Below are 23,951 nucleotides of genomic sequence, written 5' to 3'. Positions count from 1 at the left end.
TGTGTATGCACACGCGCGCGCGTGTGAGAAACGTGATGGGAATGCTTGTAAATCATTAAAAGGTCACCTTCGACTGCACCAAGGGGGTTCGTAGACGTTATGGCTGGACCCTGTTATCTGGGCCGAATGCATTGATCATGTTTGCGGTGAATCCAATTAAAGATATGGAACAAGAAATCACAGTTTGCGTTTCAAACAGGGTTGTATATTAATCGGGTCCAAGAACCGTTTCACCCTTCGCCCTTTAGCTAGTGTGTTGTCGTGTCACGGAGCCGTTAAATCATTCGTAATGTGGCGATTCTAAACTACATACGCGTGGCGTTAGTGCCGTGCCCATGGATAACGGGAGGAGGGGAGTAGTGCAGCTCACGGACTAAAAAACTTAATTTGATTTATTGTCATTTCTGGTTCTACGAGACCTATCAGCTATAGTGTTTAATTATAATAATTTTACTTACGTCGTGTAAATTTCATAAGCAAACATTAATTGCAATTCGAGTCTCACTGTTAAATAATTAAATGTTATTATTATTGCAATATGGTTTGAAATAATATAATTTTTACTGGGGTAATATTTTATATTTTATTTTTACAAATACTGTTTTTAATTTATTCCGCATTATATTGAAATAACCCCAAATAATTTTACTGTATTTCGTAGACAAAATTTAAAGTTACAAGAGTTAGTTATAAGGTATTTTATTTTATCAATTATAACTTATGAAATTGTAGATACTTAATATTTTAGTATGTTATTTAGTATTAATAAATAGTTATTTTTAGGCCTTATTAGCTAATATTATTTTATTGAATTGTGTTTGAAATAATAGAAAATAATGATGTTTAATTTCAAAGGAAAATAATACACTTACGTAAAAAGATTTGTTATCGCTTCCCCTTGCAAAATAGTTAAATGAAGCATGTTTTGTTAGTGGTCAGCGAATTGCAGATAACCGAATGCGTTTCAGTTCATTTGATTTTGTCGTCGTTTAAATGAAATATAGCGGGAAAGTAAAACCTTTCACTTCACCCTCTAGAATATGATGTAAAACAAACGTAACGCTGGAAAATCAATTTAGGTTTCTTGACTTACCACTTTTTTCTTTTCTTTTTTCGTCCTATATAAAAAGACCATCAGTTTAATAGTCGCTCAATATGTTTAACGACCAGTTGGGAAATCCGGGAAACCTCTTTACCACCCTTTTTGCCTCCAAAAAAGGTCGTTAAGTATCGGTTTTTTTTTCAGACAAACCTTTTTTCTCCCCTGGACACAAGCAGGTTGAAACGAGATCCCAGCGTGGTTTAATAAATGACAAGGCATTTGTCGCGCTTTTATCCCTCTCTGTGCAAAAGGGATAGCTCATCTTGGGACAAGACCCAAAGATAATTTGAATCGCTCTAAAAGGGGAAAAAAATACTAATGACGCGTTTTTAAAGATTAATATATGAAAAAATATACGTAGAATTTAATTTTAATTTTTTTTTTTGTTAAGGGTATATAGAAACTATCATTAATAACCATACTTGTTACCTTGTTAAATGAAAAATTAAACGTTTTGTTATAGAATTCTGTGAACCGTGTCGTCAGAGAAGGCTAGACGAAGAAAAAAGAGAACAGTTAAAATACAATAAAGCAAAAATTTTCATTAAAGTGGTCGAAAAAGAAGAACGTGAGCTTAACTTCAAACACAACGGAAGCTATGATAAGGTAATAGCTTAGTAGTTTTGCAAATATTTGTATTCAAAAAACGATTTTAAACATATCTCTATACTGTGATTAAGATTGTTTTAATTTTATATACTCGGTAAAGAAATTGTCAGCAGTTTCTGATATGTTTTAAATTAAAATTACTAATTTTCTAAACGGTAAACAAAATTTAAAAATTGCTCTCGAAAAATAATGATTGCCTCCCTCCTTATGTGTCTAATAAAACATTAAATATGGATTTTGATATAAAATGTTAAATGAAGAAGTAAAATGCTTATAAAAATCATCATATAAATACCTTGGTTCTTATTCAAATTATCTATTCCAAAATTTAGCTTCTCTCTTTTAATACTTTTGTAATCCTTCAAGACACTTAAAGCGTTATTGGTGTTTAGCTCTAGTTATAATTTTGTTGTCAAAAATAATTTTATTAATAAAAATGTAATCAATTTTCTAAATAATTCAGTTCTAGTGGATATTTTTAATATTATCAAGGTTCTTTTTTATGATTCAATGGTTTTTTACGATTTTCTATTTAATTTCGGAGATATATTTTAAAGAATACTCGTCTACTTGTGTTAAATATTTAATTATTAAACAAAATATGAATTATATGATTATATGTTCGAAACAATCTTTTTAAATATCTTTTGTGGATTCTAAGCGTTTATCAAATTAAAGTAAGGATTCATATAGTCAATTTTGTATAGGTATAGTTAGTGAGTTGAGTGTCTATTAATTTGACTGGTTTGTCCACCATAGTAAGTGTGGTATAGTCTAGTGTGTGTTTAAAACGATTGACAAAGGGATATATAAACAAATTAAAATAATAAAAAAATTACCATGCGTAAGTCGTGCGTTTGCAACATGTACATTTTATTGGAGTCAGAGTCGTATGTTGTCGTTGCCGCCACTACTAGTTCGTCTATAGTATATCTATACAACTTCGGCTGTGGCAGCAGCGATCGTAAAACTCGATAATTTTCTCATGAGAGCCGACAAAAAGACGGAGGAGAAACGCGAAGAAAGTCATTATAATAATGGGACTCTTCTCTCGTAGCAAACAGACACTGCTGGCGAATATTCCGGTAATAAAGCCATCGTGCGAGAGATGTGCAGCGCGCACTATTATATAAGTGTCTGATGCTGCACCACTCGCGCTTGCTGTAATCATGTGCCAAATCGTAAACTTCCCGTTTATGTATACAAACACACACGCACGCACGCACGAACACTTGCTCGCCGAGACCTCAACCGCGGTATTATAATTACCTGAACCCCGGCTAACAAATCAGAACAAGCACAATTATGTCGGACGTTAAACCCCGCCGGAACGCCGGGAACAAGGGTGGGTAGGAAAAAAAACCGTATACATTATATTTATATGATACATCCTCGGGGCGTATGTGCGCGCGTCTGGACTGTCAAAATAATTACTATTGTGGTTTACGATGTCTGTACATCCTCTCCCCCCCATTCCTTCTGACCGGTAAACTGCTGTTGGACGATGAGAGGGTCTACCGTCCGTGAAATCGGTCCGTTTCTTTATTTTTATTTCCCCTTGCTCATCTGTCGCTCATTACTTGACACTTCAGCCGAGCACGCAGCACTATCGCGCAAAACAACTGATATCGGTCGCCTCCATGACGTCTCTATCTACCTCTTGTATATTTAGGTGTAACCCGTGGATTGGATGAATAAACTACCACATAACGATTCCAGTTCTAAAACTTAATTAAAACGATGTTCGCATATTTTTATTTGCGTTAATGTGCGAATATATGTATAGTTATAATAGTTTTTTCCCGGCATAAAGTCTCTGACGTGATTATCACTCTCCCCACTGTTTTTTATGTAGACGCAGGCTTATGACAATAAATATTTCTAAAAAGTGTCTTGTCAATGTCTTTGTCAATGATGAATACAAATTTCATAATAATCATTGGTATCGTTTTTTAAAATTTAAACACTGAAAATATCCGAAAAACGTGTACATTTTTATGATTTATATTTTTAAATCTTATAAACATTTGTGTTTCTGGTAAAAATATACATACAACTATTTACTCAACATTGAAAAATAATAAAAACCCACAAAACATAGAACGTTTACTAATTATTACTTATGTACAGGATAAAAGAGAAAAATGCTTGTATTTATAAAGAGAAATACTAGATATGGATTTGTGGTGCTTTTATAGTTCATTGATTCAATACCGACATATTATATATATATATATATATATATATATATATATATATAATAGCCGAACATTTTATCGAACTTACAGTTTCATACCGTCGAAAATTATAAGTTCGAGAAATAAGTGTCATGTTTCATGGACAGGTTAAAATTTATTCTTGTACACTTATAATTTGTATAACCAATACAAGTATTTATGTTTATTATTATTAGGTGTTATACATGGCTTTTCACCGGTAAATATTATTATACGTGTACGCACAGCGTTCAATACCATATTTTACAAGACCTGTTCGCCGCGCAGCTATAAATATCAGTACGGATTCCCCCAATTTAAGCCCTAAACAAAATAAATACTACCGAAACATAGTAATTAACCAACGTGTTCTGTACCTCATAATCGCTGGTTCGGGTAAAAAATAATCGTTCTTATAAAATATAATTCCTGCAGCAGCAGTTTCTTCTCTTACCGGACTGTTATAGCAGCTCGCGGCTGTATAGTATGGTGGATATGTTTTTAATTATATATGTAGATACTTGTAATATGTTACGATGAGAATATTTTGTGTACCTGTCCTAGTTATTATTTTTTCAATACTTTTTTTTTTTTACACGCCCCGTTTCGTACGAGTGTTCTGATTATCGACAGGAACGGAAGCAAAACATTTTTTTTTCTCACACAGAGATTAAAAATAATTTGCAACGTTACATGTATACGCAAGTTACTCATCAATAATGTTTTCCACTACACCCTAACACCCTATCGTTGAACTGTTGTGCTATGGAGGTATACACGTTGCAGTATAATCACAAATCGTGCGACAACTTGGTGCGTATGCATAGTTGTTTGCAGATTTTGCACGGAATAGGGTGTCCGTACATGTTTGTTTTTACAACAATGCAGCGGTATCCTGTCGGCCCGTGACAAATCAAGGGCATATTTAGTGGCGGGCGCGGTAAAATATTGTGTAGTCGAACTCTCACAACAAAGTGATTTTTTTTATAAATTACGTTTAATAAAATATAAAAATTAAAAAACAATTATAAATCTTCGAATAAAACACGTTTATACAAAAAAAATTGACTCAACATTTACTTCCGGCACGATATTACACCTAGTTCATGGAACATGTCGCTATTGTGTTATGGCGTCAAAAATATTATTATATAGTTTATAACGAGCTGTGTTTCAGTTATTTTTATTTGCGTTCGGTTTTGGTTAACATATTTATGGCGTCAGTATGGAGAGTATGATATCATCTCCTGTTCAACTGGCCATGTTTGGAGTACGATTCTGTTTTTGAACTTTAATTTTGAGGATTTCAGTGAAATCTACAACACTATTTACAGTCGAAGGAAGGGATTTTTTTTTTTTAAAGACTTACAAATTTTTTTATATATTCGAACTATTATTTGTCTTAAACATGTCATTAATGTTTAATTGTTGGCTGTGATGAAATCTGTTTTAAGAATTTTATAGATCGTAGGAAAATTTGATTGTTAAATAAATGTACAAGATGTTCCGGAAAGGAAAGGAGTTTGTCCGCAAGTTCCTTTTATTTTAAACTTTTATATTATGTAATACTATTTTTTATGCTATACTTGCATTCGCGGAAATTAGTTGAGTAGTTTATAAAGTAAACAAAGTAGAGAAAAAATCATAATCAAAAAATTAATATTTTTCATTAATATATTTAATATATTATATGTATTAATATTTTTCTCTATTTTAGTAATGTATAACACTTTCATCGCCTATTTTCATTCCAGTTGATTTATTATCTATAATTGTTGGTTTATAATTAGGCGAAATACTAACGTGTACCCAACACATGTAGTTGAGTTTTAATATTGCTAATCGGTGGTGATACAGTTTCTCAACAATATATTGTATAAAAGTTAATAATTCGTCAATACGTTTTATTAACTGTAGAACTATTGTGTTACAGAAGCTATTATTTTCCATTTTACGTACTACTGTGGTGAACATCGTTGTCATCATGTGGTAATTTTTGGCTTTTCTTCCGCCACTTATTGTCGCGTGTAGGTATTAACATACGTATATACGTACGTCGAGTGGTGTACACAGCCGTATAATAAATTTTCTGTCGTTGTACCACTCGCGAATAATCGAAAGGGTATCTGCTGATACAAAGGAACAGACTATAATAATTAGGAATGTCTTGCGTGTCGTGTACGTATAATATACCGAGGGCGTGATTTTATCTTTGCTCGTAAAATATGACTGTATGACTTTATTACCGACCCCTGCGCTGCAGTGTATTATCCCCATAACTTTGTCACGCTACCGCACTGGTGACGTGTATTCATGATTGAGCGTATATTCATGTATTATTACATAATATGTGTGTAAATATTTTCTATAAGATATTATCTCTTCTTCGCTTTGTACATATCAGCCTAAGAAAGTAATTTTTAGATTTATTTTTTATTTGATCGTCGTCAAATAATCATGTTTGTGTTTGTATGTAAAATAATGTTTGCATTCGGTTCACAGGATGAGTTATGGGGAAATTCTTCGAAGAAAATTAAACTGGATTCAAACGCTGTGAACGGTGGCGGCGTTTCAGCAACGGCCACCACTCCTATGGAAGTCAACAATGGCGGTGGCAACCCAGAGTTGGGCATCAGAAGGAGTGCACGGAATCGAAGACCTAGGGGCGAATTGATAGTGGTCTCTTCCAACGACACGTTGCTTGATCTCAAAATGAAGGTAAGCTAATGATTGTAAATCCGTCATATTCTGTTCATATGAAATGTATTGTGGATTAATCAATTGTTATTCGAAAAAATGAAATCATTAATATTATTTGCGATATTTCCAATTCAATGTAGAATGTGTTAAATATTTTCGTGTTACGATACGTTATTATATTCTACTATTAGACTTTATACTAGTGGGTAAAATAAGTAATTTTATAGGTGTACTTAAAATTATTAGCATAAAATACGTTTATTGTTTTCGCTTTAAAATCGAAAGCCAAGCGCACAAGGTGCAATTATTTTGAGACAAAATTTGCAAATCATTTGAGCTTACAACCAATTTGAAACTTCTGTCCGAACGCGGACATGACTAATTTTGGATCAGTTATGTCAATTTAGTTTCACAAAAAAATAAACAGAAAATCAAAACAAGCACGTGCACGGATATAATGGTTCGATGCAACTTAATTGCAACGCAACTGCAACCGCGGAAAATGATTGCTAGCTAATCTCATTTTGACTGCCTCGTGTGCGAACGCCGTAGCTATATGCTAAGGTCCCAAAATAGTCGCACGTTCAACTGATTTGCAGCTTTTGTTTCAAAACAGTTGCACCGTGTGCGATTGGCCTTAATGTAAGTAGTTTTATAATTTTTCAAAATAGTGTGCTGTTATTATGATAAAGGTCTGTTAAAGGTTCTCACACTGCCGCGGTGGCGGTAGCGTTAAATTTGTACACACGTATTGTAATGGAAGTCTGCACATTGCTGCGGTAATTCGGCCGCGGTAAAATATCGCCGCTGCGATATTGTAAAAACCGCAGCATGCTTGATTTCACCGTCACCGCTCAGTGGTATTTTCAATTGACCTATCAAATATGCGCTAATAGTATTTATACTATCTAATATATATGGTGTATATTAGTCTAGACTTCGATTATTTCCTAGAAACTATTCAAGTTATAGTTTAATATACTATTTAACTTAATTAAAAATAATTCATATACAAATAATCAATACAATATTATATATATATATATATATATATATATAATAAATATGATATGTACAATAGTATAAGTACTTAGTATAGTACCTACTGACGTACTATATAGATAAATCGTCAATTTATTAATGGCATAGGATTATTAATTAACTATACAATTATTGTATGTAATATCATTGACTATAAATATTTATAATCAATGGTAATATATAAATATATTATGTTTATACTGGATAAAAATCGCCACCGCCACCGTCGCAATGTGTTCAGGTCTGCGATTTTAATATCGCCACCGCTACTGCCATCTTCACCGTGGCAGTGTGTGGGGACCTTAAAAACATTTTCTGGGGAACAAAAGTACTTGTTAATTGAATAGTATATTAAGTAGATAAAAGTATACGGATTTATGTGACTTGAGAAAACAAGTTTAAGGACTACTGTTTTGATTAATACTTTGTTGAAAGTTTAAAACTGCATGAGATAACGAACGTGTTTTATAACTGTGATATACCATAAATACAAATTTGAATGTCATGATTTCGTATAATCTACGAGTACTAATTTTTAATCTATATTTATTTTTTACTGGAAGAAAATCGGGTGTTCGTATTCCTTTTGTAATAAAATGTGATGTATCATATATGTTATAAAGACCAATGTATAGTTAAATATTTTGTTACGTAATCTTGTTGTTAGAGCAAGTGACCAAATGTCATTCATTTTGTTGAAGTTTATAATCATTGATGTTAGTGTTTAAGTCAATTATAGATACTTATACTTCTGATATGTACAAAAAAGAAGAATTTTTATCTAGTTTTTTACTACTCAACAATATGTGTAAACTATGATAGCTAAAATAAATGATTATGATAACGTTTTACAATTCCCCATGGTAAATTGTATGAGTGTACTGTATATTACTGTATAATTTGACAAGAGTAATTGAAAATACCTGTTTTGAAGTTTGAACGACAGAATTATACTCTTAAGTTTCAGACTATTCCAACAATTGCAATAATAATATTATTTTATTAGTATATTTACACATCTAGGCATTCTACCCAGTAATGGACGTAAAACTCTAAAACAACTTAGAAAATGACACTAAATAATATTACCGATATAATTTATCTATATATATAGGCTTTATTTGGTGCCTATAATAACTATGATATTACTCATTGATAGTAAATAAAAAATAATTATCAAATTCATATTATATTTTTAAAACCTAAACTAAATTGCATTTTAACATGTATATTGTCAATCAAGTATTCGATCCGTTTTTTCCCATCGCATTTACGAAATATTAACAAATTAAAATAAATTTAGTTCAAAAATATTAATATTTCCAAATCGAATCTTTTTCGTTTACGTATCTGAGGTTCTATGAAAATTGACTCAGTACTCAATAACAACAACCTATGTATTCTTCGCAAAGTTATTTTGGAAAGATTACAATAAATACCGTTACTGACACATGTTAGCTAAAACTTTGTCCTCGGTCATTATATTAGACGTATGTATAAATATTCACACACTTCAACCCATTTCATCTTTACCGTTTTCTCGGTAAAGTCAGTGGTTAATGCTTGACAGCTTTAAACGTTTCGTAACTTGAGGCTTTGCGTTATTTCAGAGTCCCGCTGTGGAGACTTGTTCACGTGCGTGGTATGTTACGTGTCCGACATTCCTAAAGTAGATTTTCGTCTTAAAGTACCACAGAGGATGGATGTTATATATGTTTATATGTGTATATTCCGTTGATTTATTTTCTAAGTTTAAAATAATTTTAACTCATTTAATATAAATCGTATGGAAGTATTATAGTTTTACGCGAAATACTACCCCATTCACGTCGAAAATGCATACGCGTTACTCCGTCAAACTTAATAACGTTTTCAAGACTGTGAGATGGTATTGTTGAAATGGCGAGAAATTATACCATTGGTTTTAAAGTATGCAGACGCAAACCCAGAGATTAACCACTAGTGTCTACTTGTAAATATATATTTATCGGTAGCTATCTGTAGTAGTAATATTGCGGTGCGGATGGCTTTATATTATCCTTTATGTACGCCTGGCCAACCCACTGACCGAAATCGTTGCAAATCTTTATATGATTATGTTATCCTGTTGGGTCGTTAAAAAATACTGGATGAACGCGTCCGAACGCTATAAGAGCTCGGGACGCCCTCGAGGCTTCCGGCTGCAGAATCTTTCGCGACGCACTTGTGGCGTTTAACTGCCGCTGCGCCGTCGTCTCGGTTCTTTTATGTTGATTTTTCTCCCTCTCGCCGACGAGTCAATCGTCTCAACAATAGATTTTACGACACGTATTCTCGCTTGCGCCCACGCACGATGAAAAGAAAACTCATTGTGTAATAAACGTATACAATCAGATTAACACGACTGTAATCGTTTCCGTGCCGAACAAAATGTTTACAATTGTACACGACTGGTTATCGATCATTAATTGGCTGCAAACTAATGGTTCATTCAAATAACATTTTAATTTACAGCCGATACAATAATTTGTGTAGAATATTATATTAATTATTTTTATCCTATATACGTATAGAATTTACGTCAAGAACAACATTTTTTTTTTTGACGTGAATACGTTCAGTAACGATAATCAATCTCAACTTGTCTAGTTTGCAATACCAAAGTATACATTTCTTTCGATCTAATCTAAATTATTAACAGTAATATTTTTAACTTATTTAACACATAAACAATAATAATGATTATAAGAAATTATAAGAAATATAAAATTCGATAAAGTCTGTTGTAAGCTTAGCACAATTATTTAAATGTTTCTAAATGTCTAAATTAATATATTTTTACGTTTGGAAAAACTTGAATACTCTTAAAAATATAATACGTCTCGATGCTAAATAATTCTATTTGTCTCCAAGCTGAAATGGAAACCTATGATGCATCATTTAACGTTGAATTATTCACGACTGTAGTAGACATCTTAACCGAATACATTTATTTTTAAATTGATTCCAGCAGTTTTTCAAATGTTTTCAAAGATTGTGCCGTAATTACTCTGCTCGGACCGTCTTAATTGGTATAATTTAGTATCGTTATCAACTGGGTGTAATCCGCCGGAGACGAATCCGTCTGAAGGATGTAAATGCATTGGGTGAGCAATGTAAGAAGACGTGGGGGTGATACGTGTATTTAAGCGCCAAATTCGTTATCATAACTACTACTCGGACCCTTAGTCGACTGCGGGGGAACGGACGGGAACTCGAAAGAGGAAATATTAATGACGTCAGGCTGGACCAGAGGACGACAAAAAACAGTTTACCGTTCTATTATTAATCTAGAACATTCAGATGAAGGTTAGGAGAGGGTTAAATGACCGTAAGTGCTGGCCCCGACAGCAAAACCCCCTAAGGCCGAATAGCTTTTTACTGCGAAGAAGTCACCCTTTCTCTCTATCTGGCGCTCTCACTCTTACCCTGTCTTGTCCCTCTTCCGTCCAATCTCCACTTGTATATCTTTAATCATAATTCAAAGGTTTTACACACATTGTGTATACGAGAGAGTGTATCGGACACCGGGCGGACGTGATTAACTGCTCTGCGAAATTGTAACTGTGTGTTAGAGTGTGAACTTTACCCGAGAGAACTTTTCCACCCTTTAGGCTAAATTTGCTGGACATTGGATAACTAAACCCTTTTCTTTTTTCTTTTTTTTTGCCTACAAACTTAAGCAAAGATTTTTTCTTCGGTTAGTACAAAAAAAAAACACAATATACTAAACTTATTAATTTGGTATTCTTTTCATCGTTTCTAATGTTTAACCGTTGTCTCGTTAATTTTTTTAAATAATTAATTTTTTATACTTTTCGATTGACACATACGTTTGCGTTTTGTTCCACTCGTAATGAGATTTTCTACGTAATGCAATCCTGACTAAATACCCCTTTTGGCAAACAGTTGACCGTTAACTTTGCACCTGTGATCACTTGTCTGCTGACATTGATAGATCATTTTCGGGATATAGAAATCAAAATCCACAGACCTTTAATTCTGTCGAGGGATTATTTTAATTGTTACCCATTATACTGAAACAACCCTTCGTCCGAACTGACCGAGAGACCAATGTTCCTTGAGTGATTAGGTTAACAAACACCAATCTGTGTTTAACTATATAAATCACTATATAACTATATAAATCTCTTTTTTTTTTTTTTTTTTTATAAGGCCTTTTAGTTTTGTTTAATTGGACAACCATTATAATATTATTTGTCATAGCTTTAATAAGTCATATATAACTTGAAAATTTTAACACTTGAGAAATAAAACACTCAAAACTGTATTATGTTCAATATAATTATATTAGAAATACAATATTTTATAAAAACTATATGAAGAGAAGTAATTTTTTTATTTTATTTTTTTTTTAAATACTTATTACTTATTAATTCCTTATATTTTAAATATGAATACTTAATACTCGAACGGTTTATATTTGATAATTTTTGTCGTATACTAGCTAGATATTTTTTGTGTTTCCTTCTATTATGTTAGAATTTGTATGATGTTTTTGCTTTTTTTTTTTATTTATCTGATTTTATATTATTGTTTATGCAAAAACTTTGACTGACGTAGGACTTAAGACTTGGATATTTAGTTTTAAACATATAGGAGGAAATTTTATTGTTTTTTGACTATTATTAACAAAGAATACAATTTGATATTATTCTTGACCTACCGGAGGCTTGGAGAATGTAATGTCTCATTTCCCTGTTACATTTAAGAAATAATTATTTTGTTTGCGATACGATTCATAGTTGACATTCTATGGCATCCTTGTATTTACTTACTTTTTCCTTTTATTATTAAATTGATTAAAAAACCATAAATATGGTTAAGAATAATTACTTTGGTGATGTTTTTCTTGCCATATTTTCTAATAGTTATAAAATGAGTTAATTTACAATTATTTAAATATGTTTATTATGCTTTGTGTTCGCAGATCATGGGCGCATTCAATGTCATGCCCAATGATCAGCATCTTAAAACAGCAGAAGGAGTTCAGTTAAATGACAACGAAGCGACTTTAGCAGATTTAGCAATCCTTCCCGACACATTGATTCTAGCAAAGGTAAGCAAAACTATTAACTCGAATTTCCGAAGTTAGTAACTAATTTGGTTTTATAGTAAAAATAATTAGTCTGATTTTTCAATTCTTTGGTATTAAATATGTATAATACTTTTATTTATAATTTTTATACATGTATTGGTAATACTTTTAAAAAAAATTGAAAAAATAGGAATATTTATGGTTAAAATTATATATATTTATAATAAATATTCAATATATAAATATGATCATCATATTATTCAGTAAAACATTAGTACTTGACATCATTATTTAGTTTTGACATAAGAGTTTCAATTTTTCATTGTAGTGGTTTAAGTCAATTTTTATTGAAATAATTTGTGTATTAAAATCCAATATTTTTATGAGATTCGAGATTATAGGTTCCGAACAGGTGTATAAATATTAGTTGGCAAATAATTAATTATTTGAACTAAAATATCGCTAAAATGCGAACGGTATCTCAAAAATAATCGGTTTGAAATTTCGATAAATCATGTGCTATTCAAGGAGAGTGGGAATATATTTTGTAAAGTATTTAAAAAAAAAAAAAAAAAAAAACATTTCTGGTGAAGTGAATGGTCGCCACAGATAGAGTTAAGCTCTCGAACTGACCGGGAGAGTTATTGTATTTATTGACCTTTCCGCTCCTTAAATGTTGACAATGATTTATCTTTCCTCTGTAAAATCGATATTATTCTTTTTTATTTATAATATTATACTCAGTATCAAACAGTCGTTAAACTCCCATCAACTATTGTAGCCAATATTTTAATAATAATATTGCGTAAAATAAATTATGATTAGGTTAGAATTTTTAACCAAACTTTTTTTTAGTTTTTTGTAATAAGCAAAATATATTCTCTAAGTATTTTACTTGAAAACCATTATTTTAGTTAAAATATAATATTGGCATTTAAAATTAATTTTTTAATTTAAGTGATGTATAAAATTAAACAGCATCAAAAACACTTAAAAAAATTGTGATTTTCATTTTTACACTATTCTTAATACAATCACGCATTCATTTTTAATTTCACTTAGAGAAACTAAGAAAATAGCTAAAGAAAACATAAACGTGTAATAGTGGAATGGTGAACGTGCTTGTGTAATAAAATCGATTTAAAAAAAATAATGATAATTATGTAGCCTTACAGCGAGATTCGTAACTATTCGTTAAGGCTATTAATATTTTGAATGATTAACGGGTAAAAAATAGTGTTTAAAAAAAAGAAGTCTGTACGAAAAAACATAATTTTTACATCTGAAATGCCGCTGCTTTTAGGGCGCTTTCAAAAGAGTCAAAGATGTTCTGCGCGAAAACATGTGCTATCGTTAAATTTATCCAGTAGAAGTCTTTGTTGGATTTTACACAGCGACTTAAAAGTTCACTCGTATAAGGTGCAGGTGGTTCAAAAATTAAAACCTGTAGATCTCTATAGCCACACAACTTTTTGTCGAGAAATCTTAACCCGAAATAACTAACCGAGAACGAAAAGTGTGTGTACTCAGAGTAGTGGAAAATATACGAAATAGACTAGAAGAGATGGCCACCATTTTGAGAACATAGTTTTAAAAAAAATAAATGGCGAGTTATGTACTCGTTGTAATAAATAATGATTAATTTTAATTCATGTTTTTATTTTATAATTTATCTTTGAATATCGGCCGTTTTAGTGCACTATCACTCTGCATAAAATTATGTGTCTGAATGTTTAAATAATTGTCTTGGGCAATTGAGTTCAATTTAAATATTCAACCAACATTTAAATAAATGAGTATTAATTTTGTTTTTATGTCGTTTATATATGAATACGTTTTGTTTATTACACTTTTTTACGTTGTCATTATAAATTATGCATCGAAAATCGGTTGCGGAACAACATCACCACCTTCGCCGACCATTTATCGTGAACACCGATATTAGAATAGATGACTTGCACGTTAAGTAAATAATACCTCACAGAAGCAGAATACCGGCAAACTCACCTGCAGCAGTTCAAAGCACACGGCGCTATACCATAATAAATATTCTGTAGGTGTATTATTTCTGAAAAAAAAAAAAAAATTAATGTATAAAAAGTTAAAGTATTGTATGTATATCCACTGGCACTGTACTACTATATAATAATGATCGAGTTTATCTGTCGGCAGCTGAATGGGTTCCGATTGAAATAAACTATTTACTTAGGATTTTTTTTTCCTTGACGCGTTTTCGTCTTCCGTTTTTTTTTGAACTGAAACGCGTTTGTCTGGTACCCGAGACACGTGCCCCGTGAATTACCAGGTTCGTTTTTTTCGTTCGTCTCCGGAATCCCCAAGTAATTGCCTGGTGCTCCATTTACTTAGGTGTATTTTTTTTTTCGTTCGACCAACCGTCGGCCACTATCACCTGTTTTATTAAACAATGATGTAATTGGTGGCAATTTTACATTTTTTTATTTTTTTTATCGTGTGTTGATATTTATATATTTAAATTAAATAGCACCATTTGTTTAAACCGTTGGAAGAAAAGTAATCTGATGATGTCAAGTAGATATTTGCTACGTGATTAACATAAACTAAAAATGACAAAAACAACGTGTTCTTTTTTTTGTTTGTTTGGATATAGTGAATTCGTTTAAGATTAAGTTTGTTCCAGTAATACATTATTGATTGTTTTATATTTATATTTTTATAAAATTGTTCAAATAAGTTGTAAAATTTTCAAAGTACATTTTAATTCACCTATTGAATTCCAGATTTTTCGGATTATAAAGGTATTATTCATCAAGTTTTATCTGTATGAATTATATTTTATGTTTTCTTGGATAGCATTATTTCGGTTGTTTTTAATTTATACCAGACCAAGCGTTACGATTGCGGTGATTAATTATAGTTTTGACTCTTGTAGCTTGATCGCGAAAACTTCACAAGTATATTTTAAGGTTTTAGTAGTTATATTGTGCACGATTCGTTTCCTCACGTTCTTCGATTAATACCGTGACATGTTCCGTGTCTCCCGGGGCGACGTTACGAGTGCATACGCGTATGACGATGGCGCAGGACGTTTACCTCGGGGTCTGACTACGACTGGATCGTGCACAGGACGCGTCCCGACGTTCGAGAGAGAGAGGCAAAGGACAATGGCCCTTTTCTTTTTCTTTCTCCCTCCGAAATATGGTTGATATTATAATATATATATGCGCGTGTAGAACTAATCGGGGGAAGAAGGTATACGTACCGTGAAACTGCGACACCACGTGCATACGGGGGCGCTTTTAGCTCTTCCGAATGACTGTAACACTGGATCTTTCGCCTTCATTCCATCGTTCTATCTCTCTGTCCATATCGAACCCGGCAGTGTTTCGGTGTCGAAAAAACGGTACATGTGCGTGCAGACCTCCAGGCTCGTTCCCACGGCGTCGTCGACTTGTCACCCATAATATTATATATGTACGTGCTTATACATACACATATACGTTTGATATGTACACATATGTGCGACGTCGCTCGTGATATATGAAGTGTAGAACAAAACCGTTCACGCATCAGCGCCATGTGCACGACACGGCGCGCATGCATCGCATGGTGATGCTCTCGTGGTATATCCCTTCAACTAGTGTTTAGCCAAAAGGACGGCTATGATAATATTTAATTATAATATTAAATAGGAAAAAAATTACTTAATAACAACCCTTAAGCCGCCGGGGTGAATCTTCTAATGGGTTAATGAAATGAACCGATATCTTCCCCCCCCCCACACACACACCGCCCGCGAAAGGTGTTCTCGCGCGCGTTGGTTACTTTTTAAACGGTTTTTTTCTTTCGTCGTCTTCTTTTCTCTAATGCTCGTATACGAAATATTAAATTAGCCCTATCTAATTGAAAACTATTCAAATTACCGTTTGTCTTTACGTAGCATATTATCATTACATCCCGCGCGCCTAAAAGACCACACATACGCAATTAAGTATACAGTATCAGAATTTTAGGTCTGTTTATTATTGCTTCGCACGCACTTTATGGGAATATTAAACTAATAAGCATGTGAACAAAAATGATCGTTTACGCGTTTTTTTTTCTAGCTTAAAAATATAACTACACGTTCTGATTTAAATGCGATTTTTTTTTTCATTCTCTAAAAATTATAGTGTTGGTAAATTAGAGATTATTGGTGTAACGGAGAGTCTGTCTCGGCTGTTACACTTATCGTACGCAAATTGTTTAAATATATTTATAGTGTAAATCATTTTAAAATGCATTATATTATACTATCATCAGTTTTTTAATTCTATGTAAATGCATAAAAATATAGTAAGTTTTGATGCTAGATATTAGTTCGGTAACTTGTTAAGAAATTTTTTTGTTATTGAATGAAAATAATTTCGCATTTAGTTGTGTCACTTATTTTTTAGAATGATTATTGCTCAGTAACTGTAAATAATAATTTATTCAATTTTTTTTTCGGGCTTAACACGTGTTATGCTTTAATTGGTGTATATTTTTATATTTTGTATAGAAATTGAAGAAATTTTATAAAAGAAAAATACTACCTACAGATATTTATGAAACTTGTAACTAACTCAATAACTGTATTTTCAGATCAATCTGTTTCATTTAAATGTTAAAATTATATTACATATAAATGTCATATGTATATAAATATATAAATTATAGGAATTCTAATACATTTTATCAGCATAAAGTTTCAAGTACCTAGTCAAAATAATTAAGTGTCGACAATCTGTTGTGCTCTCAAGTAATAACTGTTCAATAGCTAAAAAAAATGTAATTGTTCATAATATTATATTATATATATCTCGATGTAGGTCTTAATTGATAACGAGTCAAAGGATTTTAGTATTTGCCTGTAAATATTTAATTTATTTATGAATAATTTTTGGATTAACTATCATCATTTATAAACAAAATAACTACGGATTTATCGATATTATTTTTTAAAAAAAACAAGTATCTTAAGGGAATTGCAATAAACAATATAATATTAGTCGTTTTATATTTCTTACATACCGATCGATTATTTAAGACGCTAAGGAATTTTAAAATCATATATTAGGTAGACTCCTATTTTTTGATTTTATATCCCAAACTGTCACAAAATATAATTAAAGAACTTGAAAATATAAAAATCAACAAAAATTAATTTCTTAATATGTTAAGGACCCCGTTTAAAAAAAAAATGGGAAAGTCTATCTAAAGTAGACTTAACGACGCATTCAAATCAGTTTGCAAATGCAGCTTATAAAAAAAATTATTTCGTAACGAATTACAAACTCAAATAAATTTAAATTAAATTCACTTGAGGATATTTAATTTTTATAGGCCTTATTTTATTGCAATTTTAATTCGTTTATTTTAAATTATTATAATACTAACTTTTATAGTATAGTATTATAATGCAATGACCATCAGATGTTCGAATCATGCACGCATTACATTTTAAAAACTTTTTTACAGTTTGATGAACCCACAGAAGACTTGCCGGAATTCATCGCCGAAGAAGAAGCTGGTTTTAAAGGTGAGTTGTTCTCATTTATATTTTTTTAATTTAAAATCAAACCGTAACGGATTGTCCCTTAAAATGCGTTTTTAAATTGGATCACTGTGTGACAGAACGATGATGGAATGTGAGAAAACATTTTGATGTCTTAACACTCATTCGTATCACACTTATAACATACATGAGGGGACGTGTTGTAAGCTATTATTGTTCGGATGTACCAGCTTCCTGTGCTTATATTTCTTGACACGTTTTTTTTTTCATTTCACACGCATTGTTATGTGCAAGATATTGAATTCAAACTACCAATTAATGGCATTTTTATTACCATTAACCAACCGTTTTTCATCAGTGTGAAAGGATATTTTTTATCCCCTATGTGTAAATTTGTTCTTGGTAATTCGGTAAGTTCACAAGCCGATAATTTTCTTCCATATCCATTTTTTTTTCTTCTTTTTTTTGTCACGAGTTATTCGTTTTGTCCATTGTTTATTATTATACCATTGGATTATTTATGACACTTGAACGAAACGTGTAATCATTTAACATTGTGTTAGTCTCGACTAGATAACATTTTAAATTATAAAAATAACACGCGTCTCGTACAAGCGATAATTGTATTACAAGTAATTTTATAATTCATATGACTGTACACAATTTGAAATGTCATTTTGTCGTCATTTCGCGTTAAGTGTTTGATAATAATAAACACTTTCACGATTCTCTATCGATCGAGTCTGGTAAATCATTGGTTTATTTCTGAACGCGCGTGTGCGTTTATACGTGCTCGTATTCCACCGGAAAGTTGTTGACATTGGACAACAATAACATTGTACATGGAATACATCTAGGATTAGAGGAGACACGCGCTCAAACACATACGTAAAGCCACAATTGCATTTCTTCGTTGATTATTTCCGTTTAAACCCGCACCGGTGTTATTATTATACGGAAGACCGCGGTGACCACCCGAGTTCGAAACATCGTAATCACGTGAAACGAGACGACGGAAGTCGTGCGGGCGCATACTTTTTCGTGTTGAAATTCTTGTGTGGGGAGGCGGTGATGATCCCGCAATTACCGCAACGCGCGTATTATCGTTATAATCATCATTACGTCGCGGCCGCGTCGTTTCCGGTCGATACACATATTATGCTCCTGTAGGCTTCTTCTCGTCGCTTTTCGCGGTTTCGGTCACTGCTGCCGGTATAATAATAATTTCGAAAAGTTTTCTAGTCACGTCGTCCTTAGGACCCGTCCGGTCTGCAAAACGACCATCCCTACATGTATGTTTCACCACGCTTGATATCGATGAGATGACGATTCAGTTATTAACATGTACTTGGTACGTACGGATTGTCCGTTTCAACTGTTTTTTTCTTTCGATTTTCTTTGGCATTTGCTGTTGTCGTAAGAAAAAAAAGAATGAATTGTGTCCTGAAAATATTGTTACCGCAGATGACGTGAATTGAATATTGAACATGTCATGCAATCATCGCTATTTTTAATTAGCGCCACTTGAGTTTCAGTTAGTGCTTTTTTATTTATTAATTTAATTGTGTCAGTAAACCAAGTATTTTTACAATGGCATTTGAGTTTACAATTAATTTACAATCATATTTATAAGTTTTTGGTGAGCTATAAGTCTAGATCCGTGTCCGAATCTGAGGTGTCTTCTTTGGGTTCAAGTAGAATATCCTGCGGTAGCCGTGGTTAACCTTTGGTTGACGGATCTCCTGCCAATCTTATAATGGAGTACTCCGTCAGCTCTGCGAAGTTTCTCGTGGACGTTTTTATATTTTTGTGTTATCCATGAAGATAGGTATGGTTGGTCCGTAACATTATGTAGTTGTTTGTTTTTCTCAGCCAGTGTTCCGTCCGTTTGTTACATGCACGTGTACGAAACGAATCATATTTTTATTATATTTTTTTAACATACACGCACCACACGCACATATACACCAATCGTAATGCACTTGCAGTGCTTATGTCTAACTATACGTATTCATTTTTATCGTCAATTAAACCGAGCGCGTCCGCAGTGCGGCCATAAATCGACTACGATAATTAATCGGCCGTGCTCTCTCGTACAAGAATAGTTTCTCGCAGTGGCGGTGACCGCACGTGTAGTATTTTCTGCTGTTTGTTATTACCTTTTTTCCCTAGCCTCCGTGTTTTTTGCTCGGATGTTGTTAAATTTCTCATTCATTTACCACTGCCGTACGTATATAGTACTACCATAAGATCACCTCCTCTTCACCTCTAAGCTCCACGCCCGTTAACGGACGGACAATTCTTTGTCGCTGTCTATTTGGCGATTTTTCCGCTTTCGGGTCAACAGTTAACGACCGTGCACAGGCCGACTTGCTCGTGCTGGGGGAAAAGTGTAGGTTGGTGGACGTCGTCGTTAGAAACGGGTACAAAGATTTTTTTCAAAATAATCTCATTAGAAATATTGAGTGCTATATTTTTATAGTCCATCCAACACGTTCTGTCAACACGATCGAGGAAACAATGAACATGGATAACCGACGAATCCGTAGATCGCTGATCCTTCGTTAGTTACTATATCGAACTGGCGGGGGGTCTACCCTGATTGTTCTTTTATCACCGTAATATAAACATCAGAATCGTTAATTCAATGTATTTTTTATTATTTTCAGGTACCGAGCTTATGAGTTGAAACGTTCGAATTAAAAATATGATCATCATATAATATGCATATATCCATTTATATATTTATATAAAAACATTAAATTTAAAAAAAAATCACGCAAAAGTGTTATTATTATTTTTTATTCATGAAATTACAATTGAGTTTTAAAATCACTATTTGTAGCAAAATAGTTTAATAAGATAACAGTTAAATATATATATTAGTTTAGTATGTTTTAATTTATTCCAAACTATAAATTGTTAATATAGTTGGAACTTTTATTTTTATTTTTAAATTATTTATTAAAGTTTTTTTTCAATGTTAGATGAAAACTTTTAAATTATAAATTGTATGATATTTAACGTAACTCAGTACCGTACTGTAGATAATTGAGTGTTCCGAAATTAATTTGTTAAACATCCTGGCCAATGGTCCGGTGGGCTGTTCATGATCTTCGTCATCTCATTAATTTGGAAACAAAGATTACAGTGTGTGTATATATATATTACGCAAGTTTTAAATTACCGTTTTATTTATTTATAAGCTAATGAGACCTCAGTTTCTGGTTAATATTATTTGTTTATTTTTTACTCGCGCAAACAGGTGTACGCATGTATGTGTGTTTATGTGTATTTAAAAGCATCTAAACTTTGTAGACAAATCGTCTATACATATTTGATGTGCATACGTTTACACATTACATACATACATCTCCCTTTGATGCCTTTGCGAAAAAGAAAAATATTACAAATTTTTTTTTTTGTTGTTACTTTTATGTTTTTTTTATTATTATATTACAATGTACACTGTACATACATACATATTTGCTTTTCCAGATCAGAAGAGTATTATATAAGTGATATACATTAACTATTATTTTTGTAACGCCTATTTAATGTTAAACTTTTGCACCGAATTTGTATTTATACAAGTATATAATATATATATATATAGATAAATACAATACCGTAACAAGAGATTATCAAGAGAATTCGTTGTTTTTTTTTTCTTCCCCTCTTAACTTTTCCTCTAACTCTTGCAGCGCAGACGAGCACTCTCGGGCAGAGCCGTAGCAAGGACTTGGCGAGACTGGCCCATGCCAGAGGCGCAACAAAAAAAAAGGGCGCAAAAAATAGAATTTAAATATTTTTATACCTATGACTTTATTAATAATATAGGTATGTACACAATAAATTTTATTTATAATATACACAAAATTGTTTTCAATTTATAGTTATATTTACAAAATCATATGATGTCATAATAATGTACCGAGAGATAATTTGATATTCTAAGAACTGTTGAACATTGGTGGCCTATAATATGTTTATATGTAGTGTATATTTATTAGATGCAATACTGCATATTATAGATAAAAACAGTATTCCAAAGTTCTTATCTAAAATCTTCCACCAATATATACATATTTTTTTTATTTATTTTTTTTTTTTTATTGATGAAGCCACAACTACAATGGTTATTGACTTTTTAATCTAAAGTTATAATTGAATATTGAAGGGAGGTACAACTGAATACATAAAGAGTTATATTAAATTAAATTGTACATTTTTGTTAATTTTAAAAATTTAAAAATTTTGTAAACATTTTCAGGGTCTGGACTTAGTGCTTGCTGGAGGTTGTCGGATATTTCTAGACTGTTCTTGATGTCTCTATATTTTAGGCAGTTGCAAATTAAATGTTAGACTGTGAGAGTTACTCCACAGGTTGGACATAGGACAGGATCCGTTCTGTTCATGAGGTGTCCGTGGGTCAACCATGTGTGGCCAATTCTTAATCTGTTGAGGATTACTTCCTGCCTACGAGGTGAAGATGTAACTGGCCATGGGTATATTGAGGGTGTTATCTCATTAAGTTTGGTCTGCATTATTTGCCATATCTGTTGCCATTGATTTGTTATAAATTTGTTAATTATGTTTTTGCTGTCTTGTAGGGTATGGATATTAATTTGATATGCATCAGGAGAGGTAATAGCTTGTTTGGCGTATGTGTCTGCTAATTCATTTCCTTGGATTCCAGCGTGACTTGGGATCCAAATCATAGTGATTGATTGAGATTGGAGTTCTAAAGACGATATTTGGTTTTGAATCTTTCTGCTAATGTCGTTAGGTTGAAGATAGTTTTGGACGTTGGTTATGGTGCTTAGAGAGTCACTGAGTATGATGGATTTAGTTATTTTATTTTGTTTAATGATATCGAGTAAGTGAGAAATTGCGATGGCTTCAGCGGAAGAAATTGTACATGAGTTTGGAATCTTGATCATTATTTTATTCTCTTTGTATATCACAGAGGAACCTACTCCTTCGTCCGTTTTTGACTCATCTGTGAAAAAAATTGTGTATTCTTTGTAGTCTTCGAGCAATGATTGTAGTTCACTGTTATACGTTTTTGGTAGAGTTTTGCTTTTGAGTAGGTCTGATATTGAAAGATTTACATCTATATTTAAGATCCATGGGGGGACTTTGAGGTTTTCGTGTTTAATGACCACGGATGGGTCGATGGATATATGTAGAAGTTCGTCTTTGATGATTCGGTGTGTCTTGAGATTATTTTGGATTAGCCTTATATAAAAGAGCATAGTATTTTTTTTTTCTTAGGTGTATTGTAATATTTTTATTAGGTGTATTGGAGGGGTATTGGTGATGTTATATAAGCTGGAGGTGGGACTGGATCTAAATGCTCCAGAAACTAGCCTTAATCCGGAATTGTGTATCGTTTCAATGGTTTTGAGATGTGATGGTTTGGCATTTATGAAGAGGAAGGAACCGTATTCGAGGTTGGATAGTATGATGGATTTGTAGATCTGTTTGAGGGAAAGTGAGTTAGCTCCCCATGAGGTATGTGCAAGTGCCTTGAGGGTGTTAATTCTTATAGCGGACACTTTTCGTAATTCTCTTAGGTGTGTGCACCAAGTATTTTTGCTATCGAATATGATGCCTAAAATCTTGATAGTCTTAGAGGTTGCGATTTGAAGATCATTTATTTTGATTTGCAGTTTCTGGTATTTTCTG

The 23,951-nt window shown here is 32.3% G+C and overlaps 1 protein-coding gene across 3 annotated transcripts in view; it reads left to right on the top strand.

The window, feature by feature from the left end:
- The window catches only part of LOC112686456 (ubiquitin carboxyl-terminal hydrolase 48-like), a 45,944-nt gene extending 24,913 nt beyond the window's left edge, over nucleotides 1–21,031 (top strand). For 2 of the 3 annotated variants that reach the window (XM_025558728.1, XM_025558729.1), the window contains 5 exons: nucleotides 1,566–1,708; nucleotides 6,430–6,645; nucleotides 12,638–12,766; nucleotides 18,224–18,284; nucleotides 20,930–21,031. In XM_025558728.1, the coding sequence (XP_025414513.1) occupies nucleotides 1,566–1,708; nucleotides 6,430–6,645; nucleotides 12,638–12,766; nucleotides 18,224–18,284; nucleotides 20,930–20,949 (569 nt within the window). In that variant the 3' untranslated portion in view covers nucleotides 20,950–21,031. Of the gene's footprint in view, nucleotides 1–1,565; nucleotides 1,709–6,429; nucleotides 6,646–12,637; nucleotides 12,767–18,223; nucleotides 18,285–20,929 lie in introns of those variants that run through there. The other variant, XR_003148894.1, reaches the window with a different exon arrangement.
- The last annotated feature ends 2,920 nt before the right edge of the window (nucleotides 21,032–23,951 follow it).

Source organism: Sipha flava, unplaced genomic scaffold (assembly GCF_003268045.1).
Source record: "Sipha flava isolate LNK unplaced genomic scaffold, YSA_version1 309_pilon_pilon, whole genome shotgun sequence".
In the NCBI taxonomy this organism is placed as follows: domain Eukaryota; kingdom Metazoa; phylum Arthropoda; class Insecta; order Hemiptera; family Aphididae; genus Sipha; species Sipha flava.
This window is presented reverse-complemented; position numbering and strand designations above follow the sequence as displayed.